This window comes from Acomys russatus, chromosome 16 (assembly GCF_903995435.1).
Source record: "Acomys russatus chromosome 16, mAcoRus1.1, whole genome shotgun sequence".
NCBI classification, from domain to species: domain Eukaryota; kingdom Metazoa; phylum Chordata; class Mammalia; order Rodentia; family Muridae; genus Acomys; species Acomys russatus.
In genome coordinates, this window is record NC_067152.1 from 40,529,053 (window position 1) to 40,544,646 (window position 15,594).

Below are 15,594 nucleotides of genomic sequence, written 5' to 3' on the forward strand. Positions count from 1 at the left end.
ACTTGGGTTTTATTGTCTGTCTCCCCTCTCGTTCCTTTCCCCCCTCCCCCTTCTTGTCCTCTTCCCCTCCTCCCCCATCTCCCCTCCCTCTATGTGTATCTGTCCTTGAAATGGGATATTTTAATTTTTTTGGATTTTTTTTTTCCAAGACAGGGTTTCTCTGTATAACAGAGCCCTGGCTGTCCTGGATTTGCCTTGTAGAGCAGGCTGGCCTTGAACTCATAGTGATTCCCCCTGCCTCTGCCTCCCTGAGTGCTGGGATTACAGGTGCCCGGTGGACCTTTTAATTTTTAAAAACATTGTTTTTAAGATTTTTTTAAAAATGTTTATCTTATGTGTATGAGTGTTTTGCCTTTATGTATGTCTGGTACCCTCAGAGGCCAGAAGATGACGTCAGATCCCCTAGAACTGGAGTTACAGATGGTTGTAAGGTGCCGTGTGGGTCCTGGGATCAAACCCTGGTCCTCTGAAAGGACAGAAAGTTTTCTTTACCACTGAGCCATCTCTCTAGCCTCCGAGGAAAGTTTTGCTTTTATTATGTGCATTTGCCTGCTTAACTCTGTGCACCTGGTGGAGGCTGGGAACCCAACTCCTCTGCAAGAGCAGCCAGTTCGTGCTGTTAACCTCCTAGCTATCTCTTCAGCATCAGATAGTGTCTGGTGTCACCTATAGTATCCCAGATGAACAGATGGACAGCCTCCTGCACCCAGCCTCCTAATGCCCAAGGCCAGAAGGAGCAAGGGCCCTTCGTGCTGAGTGGGGGGTCAGTTTTCAGGATTGACCTTCGGTATTCCTAAGACTTTGATAAGGAGACCCTTCCTCGTGCCAGCTCCATTATAGAGCCTTTGCAGCTGTGGGTCAGCTCTGAAAAGACCCAGTGACCTAGCCAAGGACACACTGCTGGTGTAGGCAGGGCCAGACCGCCAGGGTCAATTATTTTTTTTTGAGAGAGAGAGAGAGGGGGGGGTGCATATAGAAGCCACTGAGCATACATGGAGGCTAAAGGACAACTTGTTGGAGACAGTCCTCTTCTTTCCACCAGTGGGTCCGGGGATTGAACTCAGGTCTTGAGGATTGTGCCGCAAGCACCTTTACCTACTGAGCCATCTCGCTGGCCCCTAGTCTTGATTCTCATGGTCAGGTAACACAAACCAGTGAGTTTCCAGTTCCACTTGTTGAAGAAGCCACTTGGCTTTGTCCCTTCTCAAAGGGGCTCACAGCTCCACGTAGGTAGAGTGATGCGCGAGGCAGAGATGCCCAGAGATGGGTTAGAGCCTGGTTATCTGGCGCTCTGGCGTGGGTGAGCCTTTTGAACAGTTGTGCAAGCGGTGGGGGACTCTAAAGAGATTCAAGTCTCTCTCATCTGAGTGCCATGTGGTTTTAAATCTTGAGCGTGGTGATGGATTTAGCTCTGCATCACAGTCATCAGTATTGCTTCTTCCTACCAGTAAATGTATTGATTCAGTAGAAAGTGCACAATTTTGTGGCTAAGAGCCTTGAAGCCAGGCAGACCAGCGGGTCTGCTTGTCGGCTCTATGATGCCAGCCAGGTATGAATGATGATGTCATTGCCTGCCTCAGAGGACAAGAGCAAGAACTAAACAATATAATTTATCCTTAACATACAGTTGGCACTCGGGTGAGTTAAGAGATTCTTGTTTGGGGAGAATTTGGGGTTGGCTGGTTATTTAAAGATTTATTTTATTTTTCTGGTCATGGTGGCTCATGCCTTTAATCTCAGTACTCAGGATGCAGAGGCAAGTGGATCTATAAATTTGAAGGCAGCTTGGTCTACATAGTTAGTGCCAGGCCAGGCAGTGTGAGACTCTTTCTCAAAATTAGATTTATTTAGGGGTGTGTGTGTGTGTGTGTGTGTGTGTGTGTGTGTGTGTGTGTGTGTCATACATATAAGCTCATAGAGGCTAGAAGGTGGTACCAGATCCCTTGGAGCTAGAGTTTCAAGCAGTTGGAGAACCAAACACCAGTCCTCTGTAACAGCAGCAAGTACTTTTAGTCATTGAGCCATCTTTCCAGGCTCATTTTATAGAAGGCCTCACTATATATCATAAATTGCTTTCAAAGCATAGGTGAGCCTTGAGCTCATGGTAATCCTCCTGTTTCAGTCTTCCAAGTGCTGAGAGTATATGTGTGAATCATTGTTCATGGTTTCAGACAAGGGATGTTTGTTCCTGAGTGTGTGTCTTTTCTGTTTTGTGTTTTGTGTTTTGAGTTGGAGTCTTGTGTAGCCAAGGATGGCTTTGAACTTGTTATGTGGCCTAGGATGATTATACATGCCTGATCCTCCTACCTCCGCCTTCAAAGTGCTGGCATCACAGACATGTGCCCAGCTTAATGGGAGTATTTTTAAAAGATTTTATTTGTGTGTGGAGTGGGGCATGGGGGAGGTGAGGGGGGTGGCTGCCTGCATCCTGTATGTAGGGCTATGCGCTATGTGTGTGCAGTACCCAGGGAGACCAAAAGAGGGCGAGGCTGGATGCCCTGGAACTGCACTCACAGATGCTTGTGAGCTACCCTGTGGTTGCTGGCAATCTACCTCAGGGTCCTCTGGAAGAGCAGCTAGTGCTCTTAACTGCTGAGCCATCTCCCCAGCCCCTAAATGATTTTTTTTTTCAAGACAGGTTTTTCACTGTGTAGCCTTGACTGTCCTGGACTCATTTTGTAGACCAGGCTAGGCCTCAAACTCACAGGGATTCTCCTCCCTCTGCCTCCCAAGTGCTGGGATTAAAGGAAGGCGTGCGCCCACCACCGCCCAGCCCCCTAAATGATTTTTTAAAACATATACAGGTGTAGTTTTTAGAGAAGTCCTCTAGGATTTCCCCAATCTGGCTCCCTGCAAACCAGATGGAAAACCTGGCCCTGCCTCTGGTGTGCCCCTGAGGACCCCTCCCGCTCTCACTCTCCTCTCTCCTGCCACAGCCGTCAACACCATCACCATGGAGATCGTCTATGTGTACCTCAAGAAGCGCAGCGAGTTCGGGAAGCAATGCAACTTCTCGGACCGCCAGGCTGAGCTGAACATCGACATCCCACCCAACCCTGAGCTGTCCTCACTGTATGTGGAGCGGAATCCAGTGGACACAGGAATCCAATGCTCGGCCAGCATGTCAGAACACGAGGTGGGTTCCTGCCCTCAAGACACAGGGTGGTCAGTGGGGAAGCCGGCCTACCTGGAGGCTAGGTAGAGTGGAGGAGAGCGAGAGCGGGTGCTGGAGGTGTATGGGCCTGAAGGGTCCAAGACTCACCCGGCTCCCAGATTAGGAGTAGACAACACCAACTCTTCTTGGGCCGGAGCAGGTGTGTTCACAGAATGCACAAGGCAAGTCCACACTCTGAATCGCTGTGGATGCACAGCCTGTGATGCTGAAGGATGGAAGATTCATCACTGTTAATATGATACCTCCCAGGATGGAAGAGTGGCCATCCCAGCTTGGCCTTGACCTTGCCAAGACATGAATGGCCTTGAGTTTCTGATCTTCCTGCCTCTGTCTCCCAAGTCTGGTTTTTAAAGATTACATCTATTTCCTCTGTCCAACAGAGCGTAGGTGAGTGCGCTTGTGTGTGTGTGCACGCGCTCATGAGCACAGGTGTTGACCATGTGGCTTCTGAATATCAACTTTGTAGATGATAGTGTTAGGTCATATTGCAATACCAAAAAGATAGGACGTGCTTAGGACAGAAATGTTCCTCCTAAGGCTTCTGGGGCCTTTGAGATGTTACTGGAGCCATTCTAGGCCTTTGGCCCTTCTGAGAGGACTATCCAGAGAGACTTAAGAAAAAGGAAGTGTTGCCTAGGAATTCCCATCAGAATGGGACAGTCAGAAACACTGCGTCCACATGAAGTAAGGGATCTGCCCCGTTTCTGTCATCCACAGTGAAAGTTGTGTGGAATGGGCTAGCCCAACTTATCACGCCCAGGATCCACCAGTATCACTTGATTTGGCCAAAACACTTTTCACAATCCTGATGATTCACACATGAGCGAGCTTCTTGCTCTTCCAGCCTAATTGCTGGGAGACTGTGGTTCTTCACTTCCCGGGGGGTAGGGGGGGAGGAAGGGGGCTGTTGGCCACCAGCCTACCAAGGCAGGAGGAGCAAAAGGCAAGGCACAGAGCTTGGAAGGCCGTGAGCATGACGGAGATTGGACACTCTGGGGAACCACTTCAGGGAGCTAGTTCAACTTTACTCAGGGAGAACAAAGGCAATATAGTCCTTGGGGGAGTGGGTGGGGGCTTCCAGGATAGGTGCACGTAACTGGTTGAAACCAGGTACTTTGAGGATGTTTGCATTTGGCAGCATGCTCCCATCGTATGAGTGGGAACTCAGTACCTAATTATCCTATAGGCGCAGGGAGGGGAGAGCTAGCAGGGAGCTGTGTCAAGGGCCATATATCAAATGTGCTAAGGGACATCTATGTCTAAAGACACTCTCCAGATGGAGTCAGGCAGAGAGCCGGAGGCCCTGCTGGGGAGAGGGAGTCCTCCATCTGACACCGAGCACAAAATGGCTATCCGGACAGGGAGGACTACAACCTCAAACAGTAGGGTCCTACCAACAAGTGCTGGTGCTCATGGCATAGGGTTTTGTGGTTGTGGCCCAGCCGTGGCAAAGCATCTCACTGCAGGGGAGCCAGGTGAAAGAGGAAAGGTGATGGAGCAGCCAGTTAATGGGAATGGGGATTCTTTCCCCACAAGACAAAGAACTTTGGAATGACAGTCAGGTGCTGTCTGTGCCACGCTTTGTGGAGATGTAGCTCGGTTGGTAAAAAGCTTGCCTAGCACATGTAGAGAGCCCTGGGTTCCACCGTAAATGTTGCATAAAACCAAGTGTGAGCCAGGCATGGTGGTACATGTCTTTAATCACAGCACTCAGAGGGCAGAGGCAGGTGATTCTCTGAGTTCAAGGCCAACTTGATCCACACATAGCAAGTTCCAGGCCAGCTAGGGCTACATAGTGAGACCCTGTCTGAAAAAAACAGAAACAAACAAATACCAAGTCTGGTAGTACACATTTATAACCCCAGCAGGAGGACCAGACGTTCAAAGTCATCCTTAAGCTACATAGTAAGTTTGAGCCCCCCTGGGCTCCATGAGACCCTGCCTCAAAGAATGAGTGAATGGAGCTGGAGAGATGGCTCAGCATTTAAGAGCACTGTCCTTCCAGAGTTCAATTCCCAGCAACCACATGGTGGCTCACAACCATCTATAATGAGATCTGATGCCCGCTTCTGGTGTGCAGGTGTACATGCAAGCAGAACACTGTATACATGATAAGTAAATAACTAAAAAATTTTTTAAAGGTTCTGAAAAGAGAATTAATTAATGTTGGGAGAGGTGGGAGGAAGTCAAGAAGGCAACTTTAGCTGGGAAAATTCTCCTGCGAGCTCCACAGAACTGGGTTTTTTTCCATAACCACCATTGTCCCCTGCAAAGCTTTAAAGGTAGTGCTATTGAGGCCGCCTGAGGACCAGATAGGGTCCCCTCACTCTGTGGCTTTGGCCAGGGCACCCCATCTTCGGTACCCTCTTAAGAGCTTAGTGTCCCAGGATCCAGGTTTGCAGAAATGGCGGGATGCTTAAGCCAGAGACAGATGTCTTCTTACCTGTTGTTCTCTGTTTAGGCCAACACAGAGCGGTTTGAGATGGAGAGCTGCGGGGTTAACCACATCGAGGGGGGCTGGCCCAAGGATGTGAACCCCCTGGAGCTGGAGCAGACCATCCGCTTCCGGAAGAAGGTGGAGAAAGATGAGAATTACATCAATGCCGTCATGCAGCTGGGCTCGGTTAGTCTACCTCCAGCTCCAGCTGCGTCCCACACCACTTCCTCCCCCCTCCCCCCGCCCCCAGCTTGGACTGTGCCCTGCAGGCTCTGCAGAGCCCCATGTAGGCTCCTGGGGCTCCCGGCCAGGGAAGGCGAACCTCACAGCTGACTGTAAGGGCCTATATAGCCAAACAGGTTTTAGGAAGAGTCTAAAATGCTGGAAGATGGGGGCTGGAGAGATGTCTCAGCGGTTAAGAGCACTGACTGCTCTTCCAAAGGACCCGGGTTCAAGTCCCAGCAGCTCACAACTGTCTGTAACTCCAAGATCTGATACCCTCACACAGACATATATGCAGGCAAAAACACCAATGCACATACAATAAAAGTAAATAAATTATTTTTTTAAAAAATGCTGGAAGACGCTGGCTCAGTTAGTAAAGGCCCCTGACCCCGAGGCTGAACACCTTGAGTTGGAGCCCTGGAACCCTCATGATTGTAAAAGAAAACTCGTTCTCATTAATAATAATAATAATAATAATAATAATACCACCTCTTGGGTAAAAGGTACCCCAAAAGAGCCCTATCAATCAGCCAGTAATGCTGATTTATGCACTGAACTGAATTTTAAGTCTCTGCCAGACACAGTGGGAGGTAAAAACTGAATCTCTCATGCCTCCTGCCCCCAAAGAGTCTGTAATTCACTCTATGAGTCCAAGACAGGCAGACAGACACACAGACTTCGTCTGATACCATTAAAAGAGACTCTGTCAGAGACAGGGACTTTCCCCGTTTGCTCTGTAAGGAGGGCATTTCCTGCTGAAGGCATCAAAAAAAAAAAAAAAAAAAAAAAGGCTCTGGGAGAGTGTCGAGCTTTGGCGAGACCTTGATAAACATTAGAAATTATGGGAGGGGGTGCTTTGGAGTGGTTTGTCCTTGACGTAAGTGCTTTGTGGGCCATGCTTGTATTCCTGTGCCCCCAAGAACCAACTGTAACTCTTTGGAGGTGATTCTACCCATCGAACAAGGCAGGGACCACTCCCCGTTTCTTGGCCTTCTCGGGCTGCAGGGCAGCCCTGCTGGATGGAGACTGACCTCTTTCCCTGCTAAGAACCTTCCACATCTCCACAGATCATGGAGCACTGCATTAAACAGAACAACGCCATCGACATCTACGAGGAATATTTTGATGACGAGGAAGGTGTGGAGGTGACTGAAGAGGCCCCTTCAGCCAAAACCATCAACGTCTTCAGGTAGCTCCAGAGGGAGGGTGCCAGGTGCCAGAGAGCTGGAGCGACAGGTCACCTGGCCAGGGAGGATGCTGGGAACCAGACTCCCGGGGCTCAATGCAGGAATCTGATGCCCTCTTACACAGGCACCAGGTCATACACAGAGAATAAATAAATCTTTACAAAGTAATTGACTTTAATTTTCCATAGTTTTAGGCTCTCAGCAAAACTGAATGGAGAGTGTAGCGGGCTCTCACGCCCCTCCCACCCTGAGCACACAGCAACCCTCAGCACATCTACCAAGCCGGTGTGATGTCCTACACACCTGTAGTCCTAGCACTCAATAGGCTGAGTCAGGATGGAAAGTTTGAGGCAATCTGGGCTACTTAGTGAAACTTTGTCTTAAAAACAAAAACAAAAACAAAAACAATCAAACAAGCCAGGCATGGTGGCGCATGCCTTTGGTCCCAGCACTCGGGAGGCAGAGGCAGGTGGATCCCTGTGAGTTTGAAGCCAGCCTAGTCTACAAAGCGAGTCCAGGACAGCCAAGGCTACTCAGAGAGACCCTGCCTCGAAAAACCAAACCAAACAAAAACAAAAACAAACACAAACAAACAAAAAACCGAAAAACAATCAAACAAGCCAAGCACCGTGCCGCACACCTTTGATCCCAGCACTTGTGAGGCAGAGGCAGAGGCAGGCAGATCTCTGTGAGTTCGAGGCCAACCTGGTCTACAAAGCGAATTCCAGGACAGCCAAGGCTATACAGAGAAACCCTGTCTCAAAACCCCAAAAACAAACAATAAAACTTTGTGGCACACACCTGTCACTCTAGGACTTGAGAAGCAGAGGCAAGAAAATCAGGAGTTCAAGGTCATCCTTAGACTCGGATACATAGGGAATCTGATGAGTCTGGGCTACAATAAAAATAAAAAAGCCACGTAACCAATCCTCGCTATGCAGAGGCCATGGTTTCCACTAGGGGGCACTCTTGGGCCTCATACAATACGGAGCAGTTTTCACTGCCTTAAAAAGTCCCTGTTGCTTTCCCTGCTCATTCTCCAGCCCTGCACCTCCTGGTACCCACCGATTTTTTTTTTTTTTTTCCTCACCACCAATGTCTACACTCCGCCCAATGCCTTACACTTCGTGGCCCATTTAGTCTGGTTTCTTTCACTTACTAACCGGCTTGTTTCGCTGACTCTTTTCTTTCCCTCCCCTTCTCTGCCCTTCCTTCTCTCCTCCTTTTCCTTTCTTTCTGGGATAGGCTCTTCTGTAGCTCAGACTGGCCTAGGCTCGCTCACTGTGCAGCCAGCACTAGTCCTGGAGTCCTTCCCAAGTGCTGGGATTTCAGCCTTTGTTTTATGTGGGGCTGGGGGCCAAATTTCAAGGCTTCGTGCCTGTAGGCAGACGCCAGCAAGCAAACTACATCCACACCCTCCCTCTTTTTTGTTAGAATTGGGGTCAGGGTTTTGGTGCATGCTGAGATGAGCAGGAGTTTTGAACTCATTCTGGCAAATACTAAGTAACGACGTGGCTGGATTCTCACCTCTTTCATTCCCGCAGCTGTGGCGTCAGGCTCCCAGGCAGTTTTCTGTGAGTTCAAGTCCAGCCTGGTTTACATAGTGGGTTTCAGGCTAGCCAGGACTACACAGTGAGACCCTATCTTTAGGAGAGAGAGAGAGAGAGAGGGCTAAAGTTCATTGTGACGACACACATAAGTATCCTATCAGTCAGATCTACAGAGACACTGGCAGCCTGACAGCCTGAGTTGGCAGTGTGTGTGTGTGTGTGTGTGTGTGTGTGTGTGTGTGTGTGTGTGTGTGCCTAGCATGTACAAAGCCCTGGATTCCATCCCTAGTACCTTATAAACTGGATGCAATGTTTTGTGTCCATAATCTAAGCACTTAGGTGTGGAAGCAGGAGGATCAGAAATTCAAGGTTATCCTCAGTTCAAGGCCAGCCTGGGGTACATGAGGTCTTCACACACACACACACACACACACACACACACACACACACACACACACACACACACCACACTTTGCAAATAAGCCTAGATGTCTCTCATTTCTCTCCCTGGTTAATTCTTCTTATATTCTAGGTGGAGCCATCCAGAATGGTATTTAAGGGATTCTTGTCAATTTTGAGGTTTCTTTGGGGCCTTGTTTTTTGGGTTTTTTTGTTTTTTGTTTTTTGTTTGTTTGTTTGTTTGTTTTATTTTGTTTTTTTGAGGCAGAGTCTCTGTATTCTGTAGCCTAAGCTGGCCTCTGGAGCCATGGGTCACAGGGGGCAGGAGCCACCCATAGTCCAGTTTCCACCTTGTAAAATTAATCCCTAAGTGAAAGCGGTTGCTTAGGTCTATTTGGAAACTTTTGGAAAAAGAATCTAATAAACACAGACTTGGGGGAACCTTACCTCCGGTCCTCTGCTTTCCCTGCTCCCGACTCCAGGGACCCTCAGGAGATCAAGCGGACAACCACGCACCTCTCCTGGCACCCTGATGGTAACAGGAAGCTGGCCGTGGCTTACTCCTGCTTGAAGTTCCAGCGAGCTCCCCTGGGCATGAGCCATGACTCCTACATCTGGGACCTGGGTGAGAAACAGGTGGTTCCAGCGGTGAGGGAGGGCAGAGGGGCCAGATCAGAGCCCAGCAAAACTCGGGGAGCTGAGGGTAGAGATAAGGGGCCAAAGACACTGTGTGTGTGTGTGTGTGTGTGTTGGGGGGAGCAGGAGGTAGGCTCTCGTTTCTTCCCCATGTGGGAGCAGGCAGGCACACCTCCATGGAGCCAAACCTGATCCGTGTACCCTGGGGATGGACCTCACGGCCTCGTGAGTGTTAGGCAGTTTCTATAACCCCAGCCCAACTCCAGATTGCTAAACTGGGGCATTAAGACCAGGATCCATGGGACCCTATCCCAGAGGGATTCCCACTTGCCCAGTCGGAAGGAAGCCATCTCACCCTTCCTGCCTCTTGCCTTCCATTCACACAGTGACAGACCTTAAAGGAGGAGGCACAACTCAGAATTGACACTCCGCTCCCTGCTACAGCTCACCAAATTCTGACAGCAGGCCGCCCTCACCCAGGGTCACCACAGTTTCAGCTGTGGTCCACAGACCTGGCTCTTCCACCTGCGTGGAAGAGAGTGGTGGGGTGGGCATGTGTGCCATGGCGCACATGTGGAGGTCAGAGGACAACATTGTGGGGTCCTTTTTCCACCTTTATCTATGCTCTGAGGACTGGACAGACTCAGGTCCCACCAGGCTTGGGCAACAAGTGCCTGTTGAGCCAGCTCACTGTCCCCAGGAGTAAGACTTTATGTAAAACCTCAGTGGGCTTCGCTGGAGCAGTGAAGGAACGAACGAAAGACAAACACAGATGGATGCCCACTGAAAAGCCAAGGTGGGGCAGGCTGGGCTCTCTGTGGGAGAAATCTCGATTTCCGGGAAGCTCAGTGCCATTTGTTGTATAGAGTTGAACAGAGAGGTGGGGTGAGTGAACACAGCTGAACGAGGATGCAGGGTGACCACACACAGATAAACAAGCAGGCAGGACTATCATAGACACCTGGGCCATGGAGGCAGCCTTCACTAATCTTGGCAGGAATGACCTCTGAGGGTCACCAGGTCTTCAGACTGCAGCTATCTGGTGAGGAGAGAGCCATGGTAGACGTGGTCTGCACACTCTCTCTCTCTCTCTCTCTCTCATCTACTGAGGGAGGTGTTGAGCCTCTGGCAGGGGTGGGGCGGTGGGGTGAGGCTTTGCCATTCCTCCATGGGTCTAAGTCTCTGGGGTCCTTGGCATGGCTGCGCCTACCCGTGTCAACAACACACAAGCACACATTCCCTCAGAACTGCACTCTCTTGGACTTCCTCCACTCCCTACATCTTAGGCTCAAATGTTGATGTCTTACCAAACCTGGGGAATGGACTAGAACTGGAATTCAAAACGTGAATACACGCCCCACTCCTGATCCCCTGCCCTCCCCAAAATAAAGCCACCAGCCAAGGTTCAAGCAGAAGAGACCAGAGGGAGGGAAGGGCTCCTCTGCTGCCCATGGCCCTCCGCACAGAGAAGGGGTTAAACTATTCAGCCATGTCCTTTTCCGTGCAGGCCTGATGGATTCCCCCCCCCCCCCCGCCCTTCTTCATTCTAGAAAATCCCAACAGACCTGAAATTACTCTGAAGCCATCTTCTCCTCTGGTCACACTGGAGTACAACCCTAAGGATTCCCACGTGCTCCTAGGGGGCTGCTACAATGGGCAGATAGGTAAGGAAGACCCCACCCAGCCGGCCAGCCAGCAGCCAGGCAGGGCGCTGCTAGCACACGTGTCCACCAGGACTGGACTTAGCAGGCATACCCTTAGGAAAGCTTACCACTGCAGCCACCTACGAGTCAAGGCTATGCTCACAGGTGGGGCTGGCCTCCGGTCATAATCATCATTCAGGTAAGTCTAACATTAGCAGGAAATAAGAAGGTTTAAAAATAATTCTGGCAGGGGCCGGGCAATGGTGGTGCACGCCTTTAATCCCACTATGGAGGCAGAGGCAGAGGGATTTCTGTGAGTTCAAGGCCAGGCTGGTCTACAAAGTTAGTCCAGGACAGCCAAGGCTACACAGAGAAACCCTGTCTCGAAAAACCAAAATAAATAAATAAAATAATAATAATAATAACAATTATTATTATTATTATTATTATTATTATTATTATTATTATTATTATTCAGGCAGGGGCCGGCCTATGGTGGCACACGCCTTTAATCCCAGCCCTTGGGAGGCAGAGGCAGGTGGATCTCTGTGAGTTCAAGGCTAGCCTAGTCTACAAAGCAAGTCTAGGGCAGCCAGAGCTACGTAGAGAAACCCTGTCTTGAAAACCCAAATTAATAATAACAATAATAAAATAATAACAAGAACAATAATAACAATAGTGTCATCATCATCATCATCATTGTTATTATTATCATTATTATTATTATTTAGGCTGGGGAGATGGTTCCATAGGTAAGGTGCCTGATGGCTTGAGTTGACCCATGCAACCCACATGATGGACAGAGAGTTGTCCTCTGACCTTAACATGTACCATGGCACATGGGTACCTGCACATATACATGTATAATAAATAAATAAAATGTAGGGTTTTTATTTTTTCCAAGATACAGCTCAAATAAACTAAAGTACCAGGACTAGTGATACAGAATTGTGAGGGCCACTGTGGAGACCCATCTTGGGAAACATGTCTGGAAAAAGTACATGGGATGGCTGTTGGGTGATGCTGGGTTTGCACACGCAGTCAGGAAGAGTTGCTTCCCATGTTCCCATTGCTGTGGCACAAGGTCTGAGGGGACAGACTTAAGGGAGGAAGTTATTTTGCTTTTCAGTTCCAGAGAGAGAGAGAGAGAGAGAGAGAGAGAGAGAGGGAGAGAGAGAGAGAGAGAGAGAGAGAGAGAGAGAGTCCTTTTCTTAAAGTCCTACAGATAACCTGAGGCACAGTCACAATCTGGACATTTCTCAGGCTTCCTTATGGAGCACAGGAGGTTTGGATGCTTCTTTTCCCCCAAAGTACTCCACGGGGTGAGCACTTCCCCACAGCCGCAGAGATAACCACCCTGGCCAGCTTTCCCCTAGGCTATGTGCTGCAGCCCCTCCCTGAGGCCAGTTAGAGTAGTTAGGGTGGGGCTGCACACAAGTGGCTGGAGCAGCCAGGTCTCCTGGCTCTCCCTCCCCTCTGTTAGAGCATAAACAGTCAACAGGGCCAGCTGGGATAATCCTTCTGTAAGGGGGCACAGCTGCACTCCCTAAGATGGCTCAGAGGACACCATGGGTTGGGTTACACACAACCGGGCAGGAGGTGGAGTGGGGGATGGGCACTTGTGTGTGATGGTGACTAGTGAGAGGCAGAGGGCGTGTGAGGAGGATCAGTTCTCCTGTTTCACCATGCCTGTTGTTGGGACTTGGTGGCAAGCGCCTTTAGCCAGCCCCAGGGCTTTTCTTTATTGAAAGCCAATGAATGAATTGAATCCTTTCACTTGTTCTGGCTTTCTTGGCATTTTCTCTTCCTCCCCCCTCCTTCATGTTCTTTTTGACGCAGTCTCATGTAGCTTAAACTGGACTTGAATTTATGACCCTCCTGCCTCCACTTCCTAGGTACTTGGATTATAGGTGTGAACCATCATGTCAGGCTTCTATTTCTGAATCTGCTTTGGCAGCATTTGTTCTAGTGACTTTTCCACTTCATCTAGGTTACCCCATTCATTGATACAGCATTTATGATTCTTGTATGCTTTAGTCACTTGAGGGTTTTGGCTTTGTTTTGTTTTTTGCTTTTTGTTTTGTTTTGTTTTGCTTTTGTCTTAGTCAACCAAGAGGTTTGTCAATCTTGTTTTCTTTCCAAGAACTGACTTCTGACTTTTTACATTTCTCAGATTTTGGGGGTTATTTGTTGGGATTTTGTTTGTTTGTTTTGTTTTTTGTTCTCTGTGTAGCCTTGACTGTCCTGCCTTGCTTTGTAGTCCAGGCTGGCCTCGAACTCACAGTGATCCACCTGCCTCTGCCTCCTGAGTGCGAGTACAGGTGCTGGGACTAAAGGCGTGCACCACAATACCTGGCTTTTTTTTTTTTTAACTTCAATTTTCATTCCATTTTCTGTTTCAGGTGTGTGTGTTGGGGAGGTGTAGCCTAGGCTGCTGATTCTGTTGCCTCTACCTCCCACATGCTGAGATAGGGTCTCACTGTGTAGCCCTTGCTGACCTGGAACTTGCAATATAGACCTTGCTGACCTGGAACTTGCTATGCTATATAGACCAGGCTGGCCTTGAACTCACAGAGATCTGCCTGCTTCTGCCTCCTGGGTGTTGAGATTAAAGGCATGTGCCACCATTCCTGGCTATTTGTTTTCTATTATTTAGCATTTTATTTTGTGAGGTAGGGTCTCCATATGTAGCACAAACAGGATTTGAACTCAACTGTGTAGCTTAGGCTGGTCTCAAACTCAAATTAGTCCTCCTGCCTCAGCTTCTGGGCTCTGGGATTACAACTCTGAGCCAGTGCTTAGCTTTGTTTTGGGTTTAATTAATTACTCTTGCTAATTTTCTTTTTATCTTTGCTTTTGTTATTTGATTGCGTCTGTGTGTGGCGGGTGTGCACCTGGGTGCAGTGCCCTTGAAGGCCAGAAGACGGCACTGTAGTTACAGGCAGTTGTGAGCCTCCCAGTGTGGGTACTCTGCTCAGCAAGCACTGTGCCATCTCCCCAGCTTCCTAATGTATTTTTGTTTTAAAGAGAGGGTCTTACTTTGTAGCCCAGGCTAGTCTTAAACTCCTGGCTCTTTGAGGAAAAGGCCCTGGTCAGTAAGACCCTGGTCTGTCTGTCTGTCTGTGTGTGTCTGTCTCTGTCTCTGTCTCTGTCTGTCTGTCTCTGTCTATCTGTCTCTCTCTCTGTGTCTGTCTGTCTGTCTGTGTGTGTCTGTCTGTCTCTCTTTCTCTCTGACTTAATACCTTCCCAGGGGAGCAGCCAGACTGTGTCACTGTGTCACAACTATGGCCCCCATACATACCCCTGCCATATTATCTGTCTGAACCATAAAGACCACAGCTGAGGAGCTGCTGTCATGACTTATTCAGCAGCCCTCCTCACTTATTATTCATGACCCCTTTTCAGTGGCTTTGCATACTTGCTCAGAACAGCTCAGCTCTGGGGCCCTACCACCATAGGAGGGAGACCCAGGCTGTGACATCCAGGATCACAGGACCCACCTTGGAGGCTGCTTTGCAGAGAATTTAGTCAAAGAAACACATTTCTTGGCCTGGCCAGGGCCAAACGTCTTGGGCTTGGGGGCTTAGACTAGGTCAAAACTCAGGAGCAAGTAAGTAGGTTTGTTGGGACACAAAATAGTTTTTTGGGTTTTTTTTTTTTTGCGTGTGTGTGTGTGTGGAAATGGCTCTGAGTAGGCAAGTGTTGGACCCTAGAGTCCACTCAGGTAGTAGGGGGTCGTCACGAGAGACCACTCGAGGACCACAGTGTTGATGCAAAAGCACAAGGTTTATTGCTGATGCGCATCAGGGGGCCTCAGCACTCACTCGGGAATGAGGGAGGAGGCACACCCCGAGGCACTGTCACAGACTTTTTAAAGGCTAAAACCACAAAGGTCAGGAGAGGCTACGTGCCCTATGTTAGGATTGGCCCTGGTGGTCGCTAGGGGTACTTGTCTAAATGTTATTGGCTATTGCCAGGGTCGTTGGTCTTGGGGGCTATTCTTGGCAGGGAGGGGTGTTGGGGAGTTTCCAGAATTTCCAGATGGTACCTTTCTGAAAATTGTTTATCTTAGTTGAAATTGTTTATCTCGGTTGGCCACTTTCATCTCAGAAACTGCAGCTGAGCTCGCCTTCAATTCTTTTTGGGTCATTTTCCCAAGCTTGCCTGGGTCACCTTCCCAGGCTGGCTGAGAGAGAGAGCCTTACACAAGCATGTGGGCCCTTGATGGCCCTCAGGAAGAAATGAAAGCCAGATACATTGGGACAGGAAGCAGGCAGGCATCACCCCTTTGTCAAAGCAGATACAAAGATGGGGTCTGGGGTCGTGGTAGAGGCTTGAACAC

The 15,594-nt window shown here is 49.2% G+C and overlaps 1 protein-coding gene across 1 annotated transcript in view; it reads left to right on the top strand.

Moving 5' to 3' along the window:
• The first annotated feature begins 2,939 nt into the window (after positions 1 to 2,939).
• The window catches only part of Dnai2 (dynein axonemal intermediate chain 2), a 30,521-nt gene continuing 17,866 nt past the window's right edge, over positions 2,940 to 15,594 (top strand). Inside the window, exons 1-5 of the mRNA XM_051159284.1 lie at positions 2,940 to 3,136; positions 5,637 to 5,798; positions 6,905 to 7,026; positions 9,456 to 9,598; positions 11,160 to 11,273. Of these exons, the coding sequence (XP_051015241.1) occupies positions 2,954 to 3,136; positions 5,637 to 5,798; positions 6,905 to 7,026; positions 9,456 to 9,598; positions 11,160 to 11,273 (724 nt within the window). The 5' untranslated portion in view covers positions 2,940 to 2,953. The remainder of the gene's footprint in view (positions 3,137 to 5,636; positions 5,799 to 6,904; positions 7,027 to 9,455; positions 9,599 to 11,159; positions 11,274 to 15,594) is intronic.